Here is a 21,630-nt window from a genome sequence, read left to right as displayed (position 1 = left end):
GTCAGTAAAAAAAGGCGCGAAATTCAAATTTTCTATTGGACGATATCCCTTCGCGCCTACATTTTTCAAATTTGCCGCCTTTTTCTACTGTCAAGATCTGGTTGACCAAGTATAGTAATTAGTGAGTTTTGGTTGTCACCTGACTATATTCAAGTGAAATCAAATCCTTTTCATTAAGTCGCTTGTTCTTTTACCCTGCTAAGAATACAATATGTATTAAAGAATAAATTCAATGAACCTTAACAATCCTAACTAAAATTTATAACAATTTTATAAAGTGTAAAGAATGATATGATGAAGTGGGCCACGTTCTTGCGTAAGTAATCCAAGACGGTAGGTACTTATTGAAACATCGTCCTTATTATCTTCAGCTTAGAGCCTGAGATAACTAAGGGTATTTCTAATGGCGCGGCCACACACTCGACGAGTGGTATGGGAAGTATGCAGGGCAGTATGGCGGCAGATGACAAGTAACGTAGACACAATATGTCTCCGCCTTCCCATAGGTACCACTCGTCGAGTGTGTGGCCGCGCAGTAATGTCCATGGCAAGAATTGTGGCCTTCTATCCTAACCTCTGGAACATATAAAATACTGTCAGAACTTGAATAAAACTAGAACCAAGATAAGTTCTTTGGTAACCTTAATAGAATGTTTGTACGTAGGTACTTAATCACAAGACATTGTATAATACTTTAATTCATATGCAAATTTAATTAAACCAAGACATAAGGTTCACTCATCCACAAGACGCACTTCATACATATTATTATGTAAATAAAAACAGCAATGGCATGGACATACCCATGTACATAACACAAGCTGTAAAGAATTAAGCTAGAATTTTCAACGGAATTCCTAGCACAAATCTTTACCTTCCTTAGCTTACACCAGCATCATGTAAGGTAAATTGTATTAACTAGAATTAACTAGATTATAATAAATATGTTTGCCCAATTTCAATTATTAGATTAAGGACAGAAATGTACCGATAACAACAATATTATATATATTTCAGGCAAAAAGCCTTAGTCATTTTTCTTGTCAGCGGGCTCGCCTTCAGTTATGGCCAGGGTGCCATTGTTCTGCTGCAGCTCCATCTCACCGGAGAAGCCAAACTCATTCACCCGCTTGTGGTCCACCTTGTAGATCCAACGTTGGTACAGGAATATAAAGAACACAATATCTGAAACAATGATCACAATCAATTATTGTAAATAATTTAAAATGATGATGTTGGAAGATATTATAGTTTTTATAATGATATTTTATACGTACCATCACGGAAACAGCCTATACGATACATAGTGGGCATTTTAATCACAAATGCAAATATATCATCAATAAATGTGTTCAAAAACTTGTATGTCATCATTCGCCATGGGAGGTGGGCAACTGACTTGAGTTTGTAGTTAATGAATAACTGCGGCGTCATCATGATGAATCCGAAAGTCAAGAGGTATCCATACATCATATTAAGAACGAAAGAATACCATCCCTTGTGCTCTTGGTAAAGTAGGGAATAAACTCCATAACCAATAAGCAGCGGGAAGCACGCCCAGCTGAGATAGCGAAATGCCAGAGTATCATACTCCCTAGTGCTCGATTGTACATAGGATCCCTTGTCTGTGAAACTCAATGTTGGAATACCAAGTATTCTGTGTTCTCTGTTAATTTTCACATCCATCACTTTGTTAATTTTCCATATTTCAATCAATAAACCTACGAAACATGAAATTCTGACCATAACATTAGTCTCATTGTCCAAAACGTATAATAGTACAACAGTTGACTGGAAAACATTGAAAAATACTGATCTCACAGAGAGGCCTTCAAGCGATTGCCTGTTGTTCCAGAACTGAATATCGTTTTTGAATGCCAAGAGTTCAAAAATTGAGTGCAGTATAGAGACTGATATGGTGAGTGCCAGCAAATACGGGGAGGTGTCCAGGAGCAGCTCCTTAACGGTGTCCTGCTCCTCATCTTGCTCCTCGGCCCCGAGAGCTGAAAACATGCTAAGCTTGTCTCTCATAGCTTGTGCTGTGTACAACTGCCATTTGAACAGACTCAATGGCTGGTAAGTTAACTGCAACTCCAGAGTAGTTGTAGATGAATTAATTGGGACATAATCTCTCATCATATTCCAGTAGTCATTAAGGAACACGGCTGGCTTGTAGTACTTGCCATCAGGCACAAAGTATATGAACTCGTCTAGAGGTGGTGGTACGCTCCCTTGCATCCAATTGGTCTGATCCGTCACCAAATTGATAGTCAAATTGGGATGCCAATGAGATACTATTTCTTCTTTTAAAGTCTCTGCTTTCTTTTGTTCCTCCTCTGACTTCTCAGTCTGGCCAGTGAGTAAGTTGTGTGTTTTCATGTAGCGTAGCTTCTTGTACTTGTTAACCATCTTTTTGCCATAGGTGATGAAGTCCCCAGCATAGTTTTCTGTATCCCTGGGGTCAGGCGACTTTCCTGCTTGGACTATAAACACATGAAGATAAATTGAGCCATTATTTTTTAAGGAATGTGAAGGCTCGATCATAGTAGAAAATGTGTAGGTTCCATCGTTGTTTGGTCCTGCATACCAATCTCCATAGGTAATACCCTCATGCTTCCAAATTAACTTTGCATCTTCAAATTTTCCAAAAAACTCCTTTTCAGATAAGTAACAAAACATATCTAATTCTGTCCCATTAGAAAACATATTGATGGAGGGAATCCTTGGGGCCCCTGTTGGAGAAGTCACTTCTGGTTTAGGAGCAGCCGGCTGACGGAACATTGAGGTGATGAAATACACAACCAAAGCTCTTAGTATCAAGGATTTCGTTATAGCAAAAAACGATTCCAATTTGGTTGGCTGCATTCTTGCACGTTGTTCATCAATTTGAGCATTAATCTGAAATATTTTGTAGTACAGGTTAAAAAAGATTGACCGTGACCATTACCTACAATAAAAACCGCCGAACCTTGGCATAGTATTTGCAGTGGTAATGATTTATACTTAACTTTAGTGAACACTTTTTCATATCTAAAAAGACATCGTTATTAGTGTGGATTGTTCTCGATTTATTCCGTATCAAAATATAGTCAAAGTATGTTAAGTAGGATAAGAACTTACATCAACGTTATCAGGTGATAATCCAGCATCATTGCTCTCACTAGGCACCAATCTATCTTCCGCGGAATCGTTGCTCGTCGTTTCTTCTGTGTTAGCCATGTCTTCCTCTTTAAATGCCTTTTGTTTTGGTAAATGTTAAATCATCAATAAATGAGGTTATTTCAGTATTTAACACAGATCAATGATTGAAAGGACAGATTTTACGCCATTGCCATGACATAAAAATAGAAATAAAATCGAAAAAACTCGAAATGAATATTGACTTATCATAGACAATAGACAATATAAAATGGTGCCACAGATAAAAATTACAATGTCAAAATGACCACACAAGCTCACTACACACGCGACGGAATTCCGGATGGCGAAGCGTAACGTCATTCCATGCGGAAATCCATCGGAAACCGAATAAAAATTCCGAATTAAGCCACGCACGCACGGAATGATATGTGCAAGCGAGACAGTGCTATGCATTTGTAGAGCGATGTCTCGTTCCCACCTGTCATTCCGTACGGAAACCGAATGAAAATTCCGTGTATGCGGCCAGGCTTAGCCTTCGCGCCTACATTTTAACAATTTGCCGCTTTTTTCTACTGACGGAAATGGCTTGACAAAGTAAGTTCTAAAGGTTCTAAAGCCGGCTTCCCACGGCCCGTTTTTTCACAGATCTGACCGCGCCTCTACAGGCCGAAGATCGTGGGAACGGTCGCATCCGACGAGGCCTGTCGTCACCCGTCCGATCCGTCGGGAGTCGGTAACTTCAAAGGCGCGTCGCGGCGCGGCGCGACGGTGCCTGTAGGGGCGCGTCTGCGTCGGTTCATTTCACCTGGGACAGCGCACAGGCCTCGTCGGATGTGACCTTTCCCACGATCTGCCGGCCATGTAAAGGCGCGGTCAGATCTGTGCAACAACGGGCCGTGGGAAGCCGATGTAATCAACCGCACAGGCATCCACAGGCGTGGCGCAATCCGGCCTGGCCTGTAATAAACACGGGCCGTGGGAAGCCGGCTTAAGATAGGCAGTGGCGGGCCTAGTGTGACGTAATAAATATAAAACAACGCAACCTAATTGAACAGCTGAAATGGAAAGAAAAGTACAGTCGGCGATAAAAAAATTGTATCTTAAATGAGACATTTGACAAAAAAAAAATATTTCCTTGCACACCACTCTATTTATTTCCTTGCTCAAAGTATTAGGCTATGGGGTAGGAAAGATAACGCCAGGGAAACTCAATTAAAAAAGACACATCACTTAATATTTATTTGTTTATTTCAAACACAAAATGAAAGACTGACAGTTAATCGGGCCCAAAATGCGTTTGGATACTACCCTGAGTGTTCAGATTCCCAAACCATCATGAAATTAGTTGAGACAACATTAAACAAAACATAAAAAATGTTACTAACAGCAATTCACTTCATAAAGTTTTACCTAGAATCTACGAATTAATACTCAGCTTTAGTAGCGCACATGTTGAACATCCGACACTGGTTCCATCACAGAGATTTCATTACATTTGAAGATTACTTAAAAACATAGAAATATTCTATCTCATCTAGCAATGTAAATTGATGCATGATTTAATGCTTGCTTAAATAAGGCCCACCTACGACTTGTGCCGGCAAAATATGCCCTTATCGGAGTGGTTTGTGATCCAACCTTCCTAGCATTCATCACCTTACATGTTCCATACGGTCTCTGTACAATCTGTCAGAATAAGGTAATATTTTATAGGCACAAGATTTGCATCCACGTAAAACTATGATAACAGTCCACTTAAATGTGATATCTTAACCACTAGTCTTGCTGCCTCGCTGCAGAGCCGAGTCCTATCGTTATTATACAATTTTAAAACTTACAAATATAACATCAAAGTACTTTCAAATTAAATCAAACGTGGATCATTAAAATTGGCAGCTTATTCAGTTATGTTCATATTAAATCGATTCTCATTTACATTCGAAATGTTGTAGCTAGGCTTATACAAGTGACTTTCCATCCAAGTGGCATGATGTTACTGTCCTTATCACATGTTGTGATACACATGACTCGAAGAAGTCACCCCTATTAGCTTAGCTTAAGAGGTTATTTTGGCAAAATAACATAAGTACATACTATTATGTTATTTATCATTTTAGCTCAGTATCCAACTAGACGACATCAACGGCATCTCGGGTCGGATCTCGTACAAAACAAGAAATCTCGGGAGAGACAATTTTCAATGCACTTATTTTATAAACTGCTTTAACTCTCAAAACGCACACTAAACGCGCAAATAGTATAATAGTAGTTATTGGGGCTAAGTCTATTGAAATTACTTGATCCTTAATATGTATTAAATGCTACAAATAATAGTTGAAAAGCGTAAACAAGGCTCGCCAACTACAATGCACGTGACTCCCGCTAACTCGTGAACCACTAAGTACAAGCTGTCTTCTCTGGGTTTCTTCTAAGGCAATGCTTTCTATGCGATAAACCTTGGTCTGTGTCAAATATACAACTTTTCCTGATGGGCCATATTACTTAGAATTCCACATTTACAGGAAGAAGATATTTATTACGTAATATTATATCATTGGCGGTGAGCCAGTGGTACGAAATGATCTAATTGCTTTTAAACCAGAACGTCGAAGCAGAATGAACATATTCGTGTTACGTTGGGTTGTCAATTCCAAGACGGGAGCGCAAGAGAATCAACTGCTTACCACAAACGTGAGAGAATTCAGAATGTCTATGGTTCTGGCTGAACTAATAGAATCCTTTCCGTCAGCTCTTTAAATTCTGTTAGTTTTGCCTGATAGATTTCCGTGACCATAGACATTCTGCTCTGAATTCCGTGGGGTCGGGTCATCACTAATGAACCGGAATTAAGGAGTTATCTTCTCCGGAATATGCGTAATTTGTTGTGGATCGCACACAATTGGTAAACAATGCCTTAGAGAATCACAGAGTGGGGTTGCTATAACAACGGGTTGTTAACATTGTGTCCAAAAATATAAAAATACTATTACATACATAAGCCGTACAAAATTCTGATCTATATTATATTACGTCACAGCGCCCTTACACTAATACGAAACCACATTGATCTGGCTTTATATATTTCCTTCCTTTTAATTTCCATTGTATGTAAAAACAAATAGCTACATGAACTGTTCAAGTCAAAGTGGATAAAAAAAACTTTCTTTATCGAATTTCTATCGTGCCAACAGTTCTTAATATTGACTTAGCCGTTGCAGACCGTTTTCTGCGAAAACATAATTCGTAGTGTCAAGTGTTGCAGCGTATTTTAGTGAACTGTTACTAGTCTTCGGCGTAGCTAGGAGTTTATCCTAATGGGCAGCCTTAAGAGACTCTTAAAAGTAATCGAGAATAAACGATTCCTCGGTCAAAGAAGTGTCTCGTCTCAATTATTAATTTCCAGATACTAAAATGACAATTAGATATAAGAAGCCCACAAGGCGGCAAACTTAGCAAAGTCGTACTGTGCCATAAAAAAATAAGATATAAAAATGTACAGATTAACATATAGTTAACCATTCTTAACCTTAATGCAACAAGTTAAGATCTATAAACAGTCAACTAAGTTAGATCGACTTAAGACCTTTATATCACCAATAACACCTACAAATATCCCCCTAAAACGAATAAGTTAGTAAATTTTACAAAGTTACCTCAAGTTCCGCAGTTAATTCGTTGTATCACCCAATTTAAGATCATAAATAAGCAACGAGATGTCATTTTAGTATCTGAAAGTTACAAAAAGAGATTAGGGCTGTCTGATCAGCGACGATAAAGAGAGTAGCGGGTGGCCATTTTATCGTAAAACGCGCGTGTAGACGAAGAGGCCTTCGCCTAGAGTCCATTTAAGCTAACTTTGCACCAACATGAACAAAACAATGTAATGGAGTGTCATTAAAAACGTCGTATTTTCATAGAAAGTAGACATTAATGATGACATTTCCACACGTAATCATTGCAAACGCCATGCAGAGTTATCTCGGTCCTACTCCACGGGATTTTTACGAAAAAAACCCCTTTCAACCGTTTTTCTTGTCCAGTCAGCAGCAGAAGTTGCTAAGCGAGCGATGCGTTCAAAATTACCTTGACGCGCTCTTATTCTCTTAAAAATAAACTCGTGTCAAGATAATTTTTAACACCTCGCCCGTATAACATCTTCTGCTGCCATAGAGAAAAAAATACATAGCGTGCTCACTCCATCAGTTTTGGTACCAAAAAGACTATTATTTTCATAGTCGACATCTAGCATCAAGTAGCGAAATTATCAGTACTGCTACTTGATACTAGATGTTGCACCGACCCAAAAGTCTAATGCTCAACAATTTTGAGCTAATAATATAGGTAACCGCCATAACCGGATTAGCCGGAACTCTATTTTCAACTCCTTCTGCTTTAATATTAGTTATAAATTATTGTTCAATACTATTTTCGTGAGTCGCGACTCACTAGACATCTAGTATCAAGTAGCGGTACTGATAATTCCGCTATTCGATTCTAGATGTCGACTACGAAAATAATAGTCTTTTTGGTACCAAAACTGATGTATGGAGTGAGCACTCTATTCTTATAGTTTGTCGATTTCTAACAGACCCCGACGGCGAATCCTTTGTCTATTGTAAAGTAAAACCGCACGTGCTACTTACCTGCAAAAAAGGGTCTTATTTATTCTAATTGGCACCTAAGCGCGGGCTAGTCCAACGCTCAAAAAACCAGTGTAGGTGCGCTCTCCGATAACGCGCCTTTGTTACCGACTGTTAGACTGGTACTGTAGCGTTCGACTCGCCGGCACTCAGTACTTCGGTTAATCAAATGGACCACACACAGCCTAGAAAAATATTTTTCCGTTACTTTATTTCGAACCTTATTGCAATCTCCATAGAGTGGTAATTCAATAACCGGTAAAAACGGCCTAACCATTTTTTTAGGCAGGTAGAAGCACGTGCGGTTTAACTTAACAATAGACAAAGGATAAGCCGTTCGGGGTCTGTTAGAGATCGACAAACTATACTATGTTTCGCTATGCTGCTGCAGACTGTTGAAATTCGGCCATCGCTACTCGCGGCTCGCCTCGGCCGTGAGCCGGGCCGGCCTAGTCCTGCATCTCCTCGGGCAGCTCGTGCGGGTTGAGCATGCCGGGCACGGACAGCTGCACGCGCCGCTTCTCCTCCTGCGCCTGCCGCAGCGCAAACAGCCGCTCCTCCAGGTACAGGTCGCTGTCGTCCTCGCCCGTGTATTCCTGCGATCGGGCGATTAAAGCGTTAAGTGTAGCACGTGATCGTCCGTACAAAAAGAAATATTTTCCATTTTCCAATATTTTCAGTATGTTATTGACACGATGAAAAACTAGGTTTATAGGTTTTCCTTTTTTCAAAATTTGCAAACCAAAAATATATATTTTTTTATATTAAAAAGCGAAACCTGATATGTTAAGATTTAGTTAGTGGAAAACGTTTTCTCCCGAAATGGAAATTGTATGAAAAAAAAGTACCTTTTTGTCAGTAGCTATAAGCTTCCCTATTAAGAGGTTATCTGCTTGAACGCCACGCCACGCCTATCATGCGCGGGCTTTGGTTTCATTGCACCTTAATTTCTTTTACCCATTTACCAATATTTCTGGATCTCAAAACGGAAGTGTCAAAAACTTCTAAATATAAGAATGTCTACTTTTTTAAAGCACATAAAACATAGTCAAACATAATTAAACTTAATATGTAATTATATAGGTATAATTTTTTTTTTTCGTACAACCTAGTTTTTGCATTGTTACTTGTCACTTTTTAACATCTATACTTTTAACATCAGGATATTTAGACTTCGTCCCATAGTGGCAAGTTGGCAACGTCGCCATCAAAAAGGCGTTTTGTACTAAGTAACAATCATGAGTACCCTTACCAGATAAACGTGGTATGGGTTGGTACGGATGTTTTTTTTTTTGTAAGTTGGTATTACCTAACTCTGAAACTAGGCGAATTTCAGAAAAGTTTATAGGACATTTTAGTCTTTAAATAGGTTTTAAATACAGGAATACAAGGTGATAATGAAAGAGACTCACTCTTATCTGAACTAAGAAGTCTCTCAAGTGGTCCTTGAAGGCTGGAATATCCTGGTCCAGGTTGAACAGCCCTTGCACGGTGATCTTTATTTGATTGTCCGTCAAATGAGAAAATGCAGTTTTCAAGAGGTTAGCCACATAGTCCTGAAAACAAATAAATATACATTATTCATACATGGATAACCATCGTGTTATAATTAAGTATTTGGTTTACTACTTATTGTCTGGACTATTGTTGATAAAAAAAAATGTCAGTTTTGTAACACATTTTCACATACATTTTGTATGGACCGTTACAGAACTGACACCCAAAATTTGTATGAAAAACTAGGGACACTTTTTTGTCTCATTCAATAGTACTCGTGATTCTGAGTCTAAATAACCCAAAAGTAAATGGTTTTTCAAAAAAAAGTAAATTGTACCTTTTTTTCTGAAAACCGCCAGATATAGAAATCTGAGTGTGATACATCCCTCTTAAACGGGTTTTAGACTACACTCCGGGCACATTTCTTGGATAGGTATAATAAATAAGAGGATACAGTACATGAGAAAAAAATTACTAGGTACTTTCTACTAAAAAACAAACCACACAAATGTACCAGCCAGTCTGACCGAGTTAAGTGGTAGGTATGCTGCAAATAAATGACTATATAGGTAGATAGATGCTGCAATGAGCGCTCACCTGTATGTAGAGGACATTGTCAGGCGTAGGGCCGAGCGGCACCGTGACGCGGCCCGCCTCCACCAGCGAGAAGATGTACGCCAGGATGGTGGCGTGCATGGTGAGCCCCGCGCCGTGCGACGTGTCCGTGACCACGCTGAACACGTGCTCCAGGATGTCGCACAGGTACGTCTGGTAGAAGCTCTGCGCCGCCTGCGGGTGCTGCTCCACGTTCTGCAGCAACCGGTGCAGGATCTGCAGCCCCGTGTCGGCCACGTTACGCATCGTGTGCTTGAACGCCCAAATTATAGAATCCAACACGAGCTTGAACTGCGCCGGCGGTATACTCAGGAATGCCTTGAAACAGTTTGTGTTCACAGCCTGTAGCAGCAAGAAGAACTCTGTCCGGTGATCCGGGTACTCCTCGAAATCCTTGTTTATCATCTCCAAGGTGCATTCGAAAACTGCGTCAAATATCTTCGGAACCTCTGACGTGATGTGGCCTCCCAGCTTATACACTATGGCTGCCATGCATGATAATACTTCGGGTTCTCTCGCGTCTGGAACTGCGGTTCTCTGGTAGTCTAGTAGAACGGCATCTAGAAGGGGCGGAATGAAGTTCTCCAGTACCATGCTATTGTCTGTGGAGCGTGAAACCCAGCTAGAGATGAGCTTCAGTGTTTCCTTTTTGATAATTCTCATGTTTTTAATAAGAGGCTGCTTCGTGACGGCGACACCATTCAGTGCAATCGCTTGACTTATGTTTTCTGACATAACTTTGTAGACGTTCAGCATGTCAAGATATATTCGGCCGAGTTGCACGACATATGGATGCCCGAGAGCGCGACAGGCACGCACGTTCGTTTTTAGGATGCTGACCAACTGTTTGACAGCCTCAGGGTCTTTCAAAATATCCACATTATGGGATGCCTGCGAAATTATATCATCCCACACCTGGTTGGGCAGACACATGTACTTTTCAATCAATTGCTCCTGGGCAACTTGGTCCACTTGTGCGCTAATCATGTATCCAACAGCCTCATAGAATGTGTGAACTTGAAGAGTTTGCAAGTCACAAATAATGGAACTGATTGTGCTCAAAATCTCCTCTATAAATGGGCATGCTTCGCCAACCTGTGTGGTAACAAAGTGGCGACGACATTTCAATGCGATTTTAATAAACGTATCACAAGCCATATCCTGTACGCCGTCGTGAGTTTCGTGCATGAATTCGAAAAGTTTATTTACAACAGTTTTCAGGAACTTCCAGTGAGCCCTGAGGAAGCGCGGGTATTGTCCTACAACATACATGATGTTACTAGCAATTATAGCCTTATTGTCTTTGCCCTTTTTCTGCTCACACAAACCCAATAATTCTTTAATCACCACTACCAAAAAGCGCTTCTCATCCTCTTCCATCATTGCACCCGACGTAGAGCCAATGGCCCAGCACAATGTATTCAGGTTCTTCCAAGACCACTCAGAGCCATGCACTTGAGCCTGCAATTTCTCTGTCATAATCCGTTCTGTATCTTGGTAGTCTAAATGAGTAAGGTACACTAGCGTTTCTCTCATATTTTTATACAAATTGATAGAATCTGTATCCTTCATAAATTCCCTCACTACCTCACCATTTTCATTCTCAACTACCAGGACCTCCTCAGGCTTGGCCATCCTCGAGATCATGATGTAGCGCACGCTGCTCAGTACATCAGCATACAGAGCTTTCCTGCCCATACTTTTGCCCAGAACTAGATTTGATGATTGGGAACAAGGGGCAATTTTGTACAAATCAGCAGCTAAAGAATTCCAAAATTCCAGACAGATCTTGAAAATTTCTACTTCTTCCACTTCCGAAATCAGCACAAGATAGCGCAAGGCATTCATCAATGTATTTGTCAATCCTCGTCTTTCAATAAGTTGACAATGTTCCTTCAAGTAGGTGCAAAGAAACAGTGCAAGATTTTGGATGAACACTTGTTCTTGGTCACGTCCAGTAGCATAGGCATCCCGGATGTTAGTGGTGAGTGGCAGCATCACCTCCAGCTGGTCCATCGTCTGAACTAACAGGGCAACAAACTGATCTTCGTAATTGCTAACAGTCACACCTGCAATCTCAGTCAAGCAACTCAGAGTCACATTTCTGAACAGCGGCACACTGAGGAACTTAAATATTAGTGTGCTTATGAGTTTCATCTCAAAAATATAGCCTAATGGGATCCAATTCAAAAATCTTAATAGAGTGTGAAGCGTGGCTTCCACGAGTGGGGCATTTTGTGAATTCTCAAGTACAAATTGACAGAGCTGGAATATTTGGCTAAATTCAGAACACATGGTATCTTTCAGATGTTTGGTTTTGGTCTGAGTGAGCTGGCCGGTACTGAACACAAAAACTTCCTCACTCAGGAGCTTGAGGATCACCATGTTGTTTTGGCAAAGGCTTTCGTTGGTCTTTGAGGCACCCACAATATCACTAATGAATGTTTCCCAGTTGTGCGGCCATTCTCTTTTCAAAACTTGAATCAGAATCAAATTAAGCTTCTTCAAAAATACTTTGTTGCTTTCCATAGTGACAGGATCAGATGAGTTCTTTATGATGAGACCCACAATGTACTTTTTTATTCCTTCACATTGATTTCTCGGGAGAACTTTCCATCTCGTCTGTATCACTTGTTCTAATATTTGTAAAGCATAGTATTTTGTTTCCTGATTCTGTGAGAACTCCAGAATTGTATCAACCCGAGTCCAGGCATCGGGGTGTTCTTTAAGTGTGGTCAGAATGTCCTGCGCGATGCGTTGCTGCTCTCCTACGGTCGAGTACAGGCATCCCACAATATTATCCAGTAAAGTAATGTCTAACTTTTGGTTAAAATCCAAAAGTTTGGAAGCTTGTTGCTCTAAAGTTGTCATTGTGATCTTGAAAAAAAAATGTTTTGTCTTCGTTTCTCTTATTAATAACCAAATCAGGCTGATGATTTATTCACATTCATTCCTCACCTCGTGCCACACTGAAATACATAAAAGCAGAATTTTAGAGAACAAAATCTTATAACCTCTTTTCACTACTAATAATTTCATGATACATCATATGAGTGTTTATGTATACTATCGAAAGCAATATTGCTAAGAAATACACAAACCGAACTTAACATTACGCTTAGATATCTAGCAAAAACTGTTTTGCAGTAAAATTAGAAAATAAGGAGCACACACCCTGTATGTCATACAACAAACTACTTCTGAAAAGTGTATATCCGTCTTTCGGGTGCGGATGAAAATAGTTTCCCGTAAACTTATTAAATATTTAATAAAAATATAACCGTACAAACCTTACCTAGAAAGTAATTTGCGGCGCAATCAGTCTAACGCACTTCCATACACACTTCATAGTCCGTTGTTTTCATGAAGCTTGAAAAAGCGTACTTACATGTCGCATTATTTTTGTCTATGGTTATTATCGTCTTGTTATTCACCAGCTAAAAACGAAATCGAAGTAATATCAAATAAATGCGTTATAAATATATACTAAAACATATAAAAAAACTTAAAATTTTTGATTAACTATCAAATAATAAACAGAAACAAAAGTTAAAATTGGTTCCTTGTCACGTAGCTTTACTTGTGATTTCTGGACCGTCAGTGTCGCTATAGATTGCTTAATATCGCTTCTTAGCGCCAAAACCGTACGTTTGAAAACAATAATATTATTTTCATCATTCTTACTCATAGCGGGTGCAGAAAGGTGCTGATATTTCACGCATGTTTAGCGGGAGTAAAAGCAAAAAAAATCCCGAAATAGGTGAATAATACCCTTATATTATACATTGTCGAAACAAACATTACGGGGTTACGTCACTTTTCTATTTAGACATACACATGACGTGTCCGCAACAATGCGAAATGCGAATATTGATCGCAATTTCCGGACAGAGAATGGATAACTAAAACTTTATTGTTAGGTAATTTATTTATTTAAAACTATATAGTATTGTATTTTACGACTCCTTAAATTGCCACGTGCTTTCTGCTTGTTGTGGCTCAGATACTTACTAGATATAAAAATATAATATAAAATACATCTTTTCTAGAACCTAGTTTGTGTTCATAATTCATAAAGTATGCCAGGGGTCGGCAAGTTACGGTTCTTCTAGTTCTATCTGATATTTTATATTATATTATATATGGCTCTTAGAAACTGGGGATATTTACAGATCTTTGGTGTAGCTGCTACTTTTATATTCTTAAAAGTTTGCGACCCCTGACGTAGTTACGCGAATGGAAGCGCCCATCCCTTAGTATCCGGCACCCACCAGTTACGTCGGTTGTGGTTAGTCGCTGGATGGGTGAAGACTTTGGGTGAAAATGCTTCTCAGTTTAGGAAGACCCAGAGGAGTTACCCCATTCACATTTCGGAATAAGTATATTTTTTGTTGTCATTAAGGATTCCAAACTGCCGCAGACCTCGTAGGTTCTTGTTTTCTGTTAGCTCGATGACGCTTATTACATTTGCTATGTATTTACACTATTTACAGTCATTTTATCGGGTTAAAAAGGTTCTATAAAGCGATTAAAGCGGTCCTTCGAGCCGGATTGGATGTACCTTATTTAATTTAGTTTAGTACCTACACGAGCGGAGATATCCATAAGAACATAGGAAAATGACCCTTATCTTGAACCTGGATGTGAGCCTAGATTATGTGCATATGAACCCGCAGTATATCAACTACGAAAATTATTAATGAAACAATTATGTACCTACTTTGGGAATTAGGTACATACAAATAGTACAGTTCTTTTAGTTTATAGTGCTGTTAAATTCGTCAACCGTGACTTAAATTTGTTATTACGACCGAGATAACGTGTAGCTGTGCTAAGACGTGCGGGTTTTGGAAATGGAAACTTCAGTGAAATTATTACTGTGCATTTTGTCTATATTTAGGTTGACGTGTGTTTACAATACACACATAAGACGTGCGGGTTTTGGAAATGGAAACTTCAGTGAAATTATTACTGAGCATTTTGTCTATATTTAGGTTGACGTGTGTTTACAATACAAAACATATCGATGAAGGTAAAATGCTTCTGTGGCAAAGTCATAAGTAGTTACGAAGGGGATTAATGTCCAGCAAATGCTGTCCATCCATATATCTAACCCTGTGATCCATAAATCTAAGCCTGTTAATGTACTGCAGATGAAATGTGGATGGTTGGAGTTAACTCCTATGGAGGACCCAGTCATAGCTCCAAATCGTACCCTGGATACGGAACGGAGTGGGTCTACTTCCCAGATGGAGATGGCATACCCCACTTCCTTAATTTGACCACGATCGATCGGAGACAGTTGCGTACAGGTCAATATATGGAAATTGAATACAGATTGTACATAAGGTTCGTATAGGTATCTCGAAACCTCACAGTAACCTTGCAACTGAAGAAAATAAATGATTAGGCGGTTAATGTGGGTGTCCACTTTCACAAAATGAAGTTTTAGGGATCATTTCAGTTTCATAAGTGAATCCTAAGTTTTGTTGCCCCCGGTGTAAATACATTTTACTTCCTTGTGTTTCAATCTACTATTGTAGTTAAATACCTCCGCTTCTTATCATATTGTTATTATGGAATTGTTCTCAGGGGATTATCCAATTACATAAATCTAAATGAATCAGCACTGCCACCTAGAGGTAGAAGCATGACCAGACTGTTGTCTAACAAATCGGTAAAATTGGTAACACACGGTTGGAGAGCATCTGCTGAAGGCGCCATGGTTATGAGCATCAAGGATGCTTACTTGAAAAATAAAGATGTGGCAGTAATAGCTGTGGACTGGAGTGATACGGCGAATGACTTTATGTATCCGTTTGTAGTGGAGAGCACAGGGCAAGTTGGGGCACGTGTTGGACAATTTTTAGATGCCTTCTGCGAACTCTACAATGTTTCCGGCGACAGATTGCATTTAATCGGACATAGCCTCGGAGCACACTTGATGGGGGTCGCTGCGTCGACAACTAATGTAACAGTGGGTAGAGTCACCGGTAATTATAAATTCCGAAAACTCCTTGAATGATTCATCCTAGAATGGATAATTTAGAATAGAAAATACCAACAGAACAGATTTTTAAATTAGGGAACACATGAGAATAAAGGCGTTTACACTAACTAGCCTCACATTACTTGATTATCTTCTTATACCTCAGGTCTTGATCCAGCACGACCTCTCTACGAGGATCCAAAGAGACCGAGCACGTTGACCCTGGACTCATCAGACGCGGTGTTCGTAGACGTGATACACACGTGCAGTGGAGCCTTGGGCGCCAAAGAAAACAGTGGGCATGCTGATTTTTACCCAAACAGCGGTGAATCGCCACAACCTGGGTGCAACAGTAATGTTCCCTTCGGTAACATTATTTTGAACATATTTATTTCAAGTTTTATCTACTACGATGTAATTTTTTTATGATTTTATTGGATAATATTTGTTTGTAAAGTTCCAGAGACATGTAGTCATTCGAGAGCCCACATGTACTTTTCCGAATCCATTGATAATCCTACTGGTTTTCCTGCTTGCCGAAGCACAAGTTGGATGGAATTTTTAAGTAACACTGACTGTAAAGAGCAGACATATATGGGAGAGAACGTCGATCGAAACGCAAAAGGGCAGTATTACTTAAAAACAAATGATAAAGTACCCTTCACTAAACTAGTGACTCTGTGAGCCGTAGAACAATTCCGTTTCCAATCCTTACTTATTCATCTACGTCAGGGGTCTGCAAACCGCGGCTCTTTGAAGGTATGATTGCGGCTCTTCAAGTGACGACAAACATCACATTTTAGAATTTACTCTGCAAATCCACTTTGTCAGTAGAAAAAGGCACGAATTTTTTTTTTGATGCATAACCCTTCGCGCCTACATTTTTTGAACTTGCCTCCTTTTTCTACTGACGGAAATGGCTTGACAAACTATATTATATAGTTTTTTATGTTTAGACCCCTGAAATTTCTCACTTTGTTCAGAAAATGTCACTCCTCATTTTCATTATCTTATCTGTGACAAAATTTTGACGTTTCAATTAAAAAAAACAGATGCGAGTTTCGAATCCGAAGCTTCTTGGTCTTGGTTCAAGGTTATTTTCATTGCTGGATTGATTTATTTTAAAGTTTCAGATTGGTTTTAGTCAAAATAACAATGTTTTTTGTTCTAAAATCTAAAAGTATAAATCATTCGTATTGAATGTACCTCATTATAGGTACCAGACAGAGTTGTTATTAACTGCCAGTCAGCATTATGGCCAATAGAAAAAGGAACGTGAATTACATCAAACCAGAGGATCCAGAGTTCCTAAAAGTTATAAAGAGACAAGCTGGATACGATGACAGAAATCGGAAATTCGACCCGCTTGAGAACGCCGAGGAAGATTTCGTAGATGATACAGAAAGCGAAGAGCCGCAAGTCGTTGTTTTGAAACCGGGAGACCTCACTGCAGAGGAGGCAGAGGTGGAGAGGAAACGGTTAGAGAAAGAAGCGGAAGAAACTAAAGCAGACCTCAGTCAACGGGTTATTTTTAAACCCAAGTCAAAGAAAGCTGAAAATGACAAAATAGGAAAAGAACCAAGCAAGAACTCCAATCAAAAAAAGCAAAGTCAATTGCTGTCATTTAATGATGATGAAGAGGAAGATGATGAAAGTAGTTAACAGCATGTATTATTGTTTAGTCTGTGCGGAAAGAGTAGAGTCGTGGAATGTATGGGGCCCAATACACTTCACGACTCTTCTCTTTCCGAACAGACTCTATGCAATATAATAGATGGTTGATACTTAATGTCAGTGTTTGACATTATTATAATGTAATTTACCCCCGTTCTGATGGCTTTGGCCCATTAGTGATGGACCTGGACTCAATAGAATGATTTTAAAATTTATGATAATGCCTATGTTAAGAGTTTAGTAGAGCTAAGAGATGTGTTGAAGTTTTTATGTGATTATATTCTTAAGTTGGTGGCAAATAAAGAACCAATCTGTGTATTCTGTTATTATTATTATTTAACATAAATTACTTTCCATTAACAGACTTCCTGTAACCAGTCAATTTTCACTAAAATAAATGTTTACATTTATTCACAAACACTGAGTGAAGCACATCACATCACAAAATAGTTCAAAAACCCTTCAATGCAATAATGCCCTAAATATGTTGAGTGGCTGTGCTTGTGCCCACAGGTCGTGGGGTAGGTAAAGTTAATGTTTAGATACACCAAATGATGGTCAAAAGGTTAATTATTACTATACAGTATACATAGAGAATTATAGAACATAATAAAACCAATGTTGGCCTAACCAATTGTAACTACTGGCACAGAATAAGTAATAGTATTATCATATTTATCATACAGAACGGACACGCACCACCCCGCCCCGACTCGGATTTCCTCGCCCCGAGACTGGCCGCGTAAGTCGCTCTACTGAGAGCATGCCAGAAGTCCGTCAAATACACAATGATGCGTGTACAGACGTGCCGCGCACACATACAAACGCAAATCATTTTTGATGTATCGCGTGTCCACCCTGTGCTACTGGTGTGTCATCGGAAAGTTTCCAAACTACAATTACATTGAAAAGTTTCAGAAACTTGTCATATTTTTGTATAGGGATTGAAATTTTCTGTTTTCACAATTATAGTTACCTTTTCGGTAACTTTTCCAAATATTCTGATACTTTCCATATGCACATGATGCACATCTGTATGGCCGGTTTTTTTATTCGGTAGACTAAAATGACATTTCATAGTATGAACATCATCTGTCATTTCATACTATGAAATGTCATTTTAGTCTACCGAATAAAAAAATAGACTTTTAATTGTAACTGAATTATATGGCTTTACTTAGTATAAACAAATGTTGGTCTGGCTAGGAACTAAATGTAACTAAAGTCTATTTTTTTATTCGGTAGACTGAAATGACAGTTAATAGTATGAAATGACATTTCATGTTCATACTATTAACTGTCATTTCAGTCTACCGAATAAAAAAATAGACTTTAGCTTAACCTGCCCTTTCTGATTTCTGAGATTGATAAAATTAGGGAGGCGCCAACAGTAGAGCAAGTTACCCTACCATTTCTGATGTAGTTTTAATTATAACATCACTAAAATAACTTACAATTGTATTTTTATCATAATTCTGCTTTTGATCCATTCAGTATCTCTTTCTCTTGCTCTAGACGTTAGAGGCGATCAAAAACTTCCAAGATATTGGCACAACAAGACTGTTAAGACAAAGAAATGCTTCTACCATTTTCTTCTAAACTCTTTCTCTTCTTAAGTTTTGTGCTAGGTCCATTAGCCATCGTGGTTGTATCATGCCTGTAGTTTTGTTGTGAGAATTCAGCTTCATTGAGATATTCCAGTAACTTCCGCAGCAGAAACTTTCTCTCATCCTTTACAATTATTATACTCTCTTGAATTCTTGCAACTTCATCACAAAGCGCAGCATTTTCCTGGAATTGTTTATTATACATTAACAAGTTCACTAAGTCAATGATTGTTATTGTTTATTAAAAGATTTAAACATTCACATTCACAGTAATGAATGACAAAGGCTAGTATATGTTCTTAAAATACATAATGCAGTACTTACTAGTATCAAGCTCTTAATTCTTCGTTTCATAAATTTGTACTTTTTACGGTAGCGATTATTTTGCTTTTCATGTAGGACGTTGTTCATTGTTAAAGCAAGTGGTACCTGATTGATATCCTTGTTTTCATTGAATGAACTTTACGCGTAGCCGAAGAAGGATTAGAATAAATTAATAAAAGTATATTTTTTTATTAGAATCTGAGTTTTAATTTGTATTTTGCACAGTATTACTAAATTGCTACGCAAAGTAAATAAACTAGGATTGACATCATCACATAGACATCATATCATCATAATATATAGTTTGTCAAAGGACTGTCACATTTCAACATAGACAGAGATCTATCTTTGTCTTACACTAGTACTAGCACCCAAAAGAAAAGGGTGAGTATAGTTTTTTTTGTTTTTATTTATTGACAATTTTTTTTTTATGGCTTTCCCTCATGAATCTGAATCATAGATATAATATTTGTAAAGCCCCCTCCAGACTATGCGCGTGAATCGCGGCGCGACTTCGCAGAGCGAACATATCGCGACGTTGAATTATGACTCCACACTTACACACTTCACGGTGAATTCGCAGTTTGGTTCGCGCCAAGATGGCGGAAAAGCATCAGCTGATCGAGTTTAACTGTCATTTATCTACGGCATCATACTTGCTGTGGCTATTTTTCCATTTTGTTTTGTTGTAAAACCGTAAATTATAGACGCTTTATATAATATAATTAATATTAATCTTGCAACTGATGAGCCAAAATAGTGAGTAATGTGGAGTCTAGCTAGTTCGCGCTTCGCGCCTCCTTTGACGCGGGCCGAAAAACCGACAAAAAATGGGGAACAATGCGCGAAGGCGTGAACAATCTGCGAAATCGACGCCACACTCGCGTTCGCGGCTTCGCACCGCGATTCGCGCACGAGTGTGGAGGGCCCTTAAAGATAGACCCTAAGCCAAAGAGTAGTATAATATATATATGGTCTTATGTATCTTTCAGTAGGAGTAGCAGCGAAAGCACTATTATTGTTTGTCCTTGTCACAGTCTTACATTTTGTTTTATTCTCACCATAAATTAGTATGGTTTATGGTGGGCAACAAATAACTTCGACCAATCATAGCGACGCATTGCGTATTTTTTGTTCCTCACGGAGGCACGCGTAGACCACTTCTATAGGATGCTTTCTTGCTTCTATGCTTTCCCCTTATGTGGGTCAGGAGGGATTTTGCTAATGACGACGTTTTTAGAAATAGTGAAAGTTATAGCTGGTCAACCAAATCTTGTCAGTAAAAAAAGGCGCGAAATTCAAATTTTCTATAGGACGATATCCCATCGCGCCTACATTTTTCAAATTTGCCGCCTTTTTCTACTGTCAAGATCTGGTTGACCAAGTATAGATTGTTGTAGTTTTATTAGAGAGCCACTATGAGGGTGGCATTTGTAAAAACCCTCTATAAATATAGCTGGTCAACCGAATCTTGTCAGTACAAAAAGGCGCGAAATTCAAATTTTCTATGGGAAATTTTCCCTTCGCGCCTACATTTTTCAAATTTGCTACCTTTTTCTACTGTCAAAATCTGGTTGACCAAGTATAAATAAAGAAAAAAAAAACTATAAATCATTATAGATGTCATATGTTAGGCAGACTTTACACTCTGCGATTTCATTACATTATTGACACCCTTGACACTGGGCTATAACCGCGAAAATCGAAGTTCGCAAATTGCGGGCATTTTTCTCTGTCACTCTAATTGGAATAAAAGAGAAAGATCCCCGCAATTTACGAAAAACGGTTTTCGCGGTAGCCCCTCTGTCCATGAATCTATACTTGGTCAACCAGATCTTGTCAGTAGAAAAAGGCGGCAAATTTGAAAAATGTAGGCGCGTAGGGATATCGTCTCATAGAAAATTTGAATTTCGCGCCTTTTTCTACTTACAAGATTTGGTTGAACATCTATAGTAATAAACTGGATTGGGCATGACTGGTGGAGATAACTGACAGAAAGGGATAGTCTTATGTATCTTTCAGTAGGAGTAGCAGCGAAAGCGCTATTATTGTTTGTCCTTGTCACAGTCTCACCTTTTTTTTGTTCCCCACCATAAATTAGTATGAATTATGGTGGGCAACAAATAAATTCGACCAATCATAG

The 21,630-nt window shown here is 38.8% G+C and overlaps 5 protein-coding genes across 6 annotated transcripts; 2 read left to right on the top strand and 3 right to left on the bottom strand.

Annotated features, from left to right (window-relative positions):
* Positions 1 to 682: 682 nt before the first annotated feature.
* On the bottom strand, positions 683 to 3,335 carry LOC134651382 (putative lipid scramblase CLPTM1). Its single transcript, XM_063506478.1, has 3 exons — positions 3,121 to 3,335; positions 1,278 to 2,898; positions 683 to 1,185 (listed from the first exon to the last, which is right to left on the bottom strand). Exons 1-3 carry the CDS (start codon positions 3,217 to 3,219, stop codon positions 1,028 to 1,030), a joined length of 1,878 nt encoding a protein of 625 aa, XP_063362548.1. The 5' UTR covers positions 3,220 to 3,335; the 3' UTR covers positions 683 to 1,027.
* A 4,883-nt stretch (positions 3,336 to 8,218) lies between these two features.
* Positions 8,219 to 13,323, bottom strand: LOC134651307 (exportin-1). Of its 2 annotated transcripts, none has more exons than XM_063506362.1 (4): positions 13,189 to 13,323; positions 9,876 to 12,862; positions 9,194 to 9,337; positions 8,219 to 8,377 (listed from the first exon to the last, which is right to left on the bottom strand). In XM_063506362.1, the coding sequence occupies exons 2-4, from the start codon at positions 12,762 to 12,764 to the stop codon at positions 8,231 to 8,233; spliced, it is 3,180 nt and encodes a 1,059-aa protein (XP_063362432.1). In that variant the 5' UTR covers positions 12,765 to 12,862; positions 13,189 to 13,323; the 3' UTR covers positions 8,219 to 8,230. The 2 variants fall into 2 exon arrangements, with proteins under 2 accessions (XP_063362432.1, XP_063362441.1); XM_063506371.1 differs by having other exon boundaries at positions 13,184 to 13,242.
* A 1,502-nt stretch (positions 13,324 to 14,825) lies between these two features.
* LOC134650510 (pancreatic triacylglycerol lipase-like) lies at positions 14,826 to 16,566 on the top strand. Its single transcript, XM_063505498.1, has 5 exons — positions 14,826 to 14,925; positions 15,047 to 15,242; positions 15,486 to 15,886; positions 16,049 to 16,234; positions 16,340 to 16,566. The coding sequence occupies exons 1-5, from the start codon at positions 14,841 to 14,843 to the stop codon at positions 16,564 to 16,566; spliced, it is 1,095 nt and encodes a 364-aa protein (XP_063361568.1). The 5' UTR covers positions 14,826 to 14,840.
* A 480-nt stretch (positions 16,567 to 17,046) lies between these two features.
* Positions 17,047 to 17,556, top strand: LOC134654281 (uncharacterized protein KIAA1143 homolog). Its single transcript, XM_063509750.1, has one exon. The coding sequence runs from the start codon at positions 17,137 to 17,139 to the stop codon at positions 17,542 to 17,544; it is 408 nt and encodes a 135-aa protein (XP_063365820.1). The 5' UTR covers positions 17,047 to 17,136; the 3' UTR covers positions 17,545 to 17,556.
* Positions 17,557 to 19,088: 1,532 nt separating this feature from the next.
* LOC134654270 (transforming growth factor beta regulator 1) lies at positions 19,089 to 19,752 on the bottom strand. Its single transcript, XM_063509739.1, has 2 exons — positions 19,488 to 19,752; positions 19,089 to 19,347 (listed from the first exon to the last, which is right to left on the bottom strand). Exons 1-2 carry the CDS (start codon positions 19,572 to 19,574, stop codon positions 19,120 to 19,122), a joined length of 315 nt encoding a protein of 104 aa, XP_063365809.1. The 5' UTR covers positions 19,575 to 19,752; the 3' UTR covers positions 19,089 to 19,119.
* Between the last annotated feature and the right edge of the window lie 1,878 nt (positions 19,753 to 21,630).

The sequence above is a fragment of the Cydia amplana genome, chromosome 1 (genome assembly GCF_948474715.1).
Source record: "Cydia amplana chromosome 1, ilCydAmpl1.1, whole genome shotgun sequence".
Taxonomy (NCBI): domain Eukaryota; kingdom Metazoa; phylum Arthropoda; class Insecta; order Lepidoptera; family Tortricidae; genus Cydia; species Cydia amplana.
This window is presented reverse-complemented; position numbering and strand designations above follow the sequence as displayed.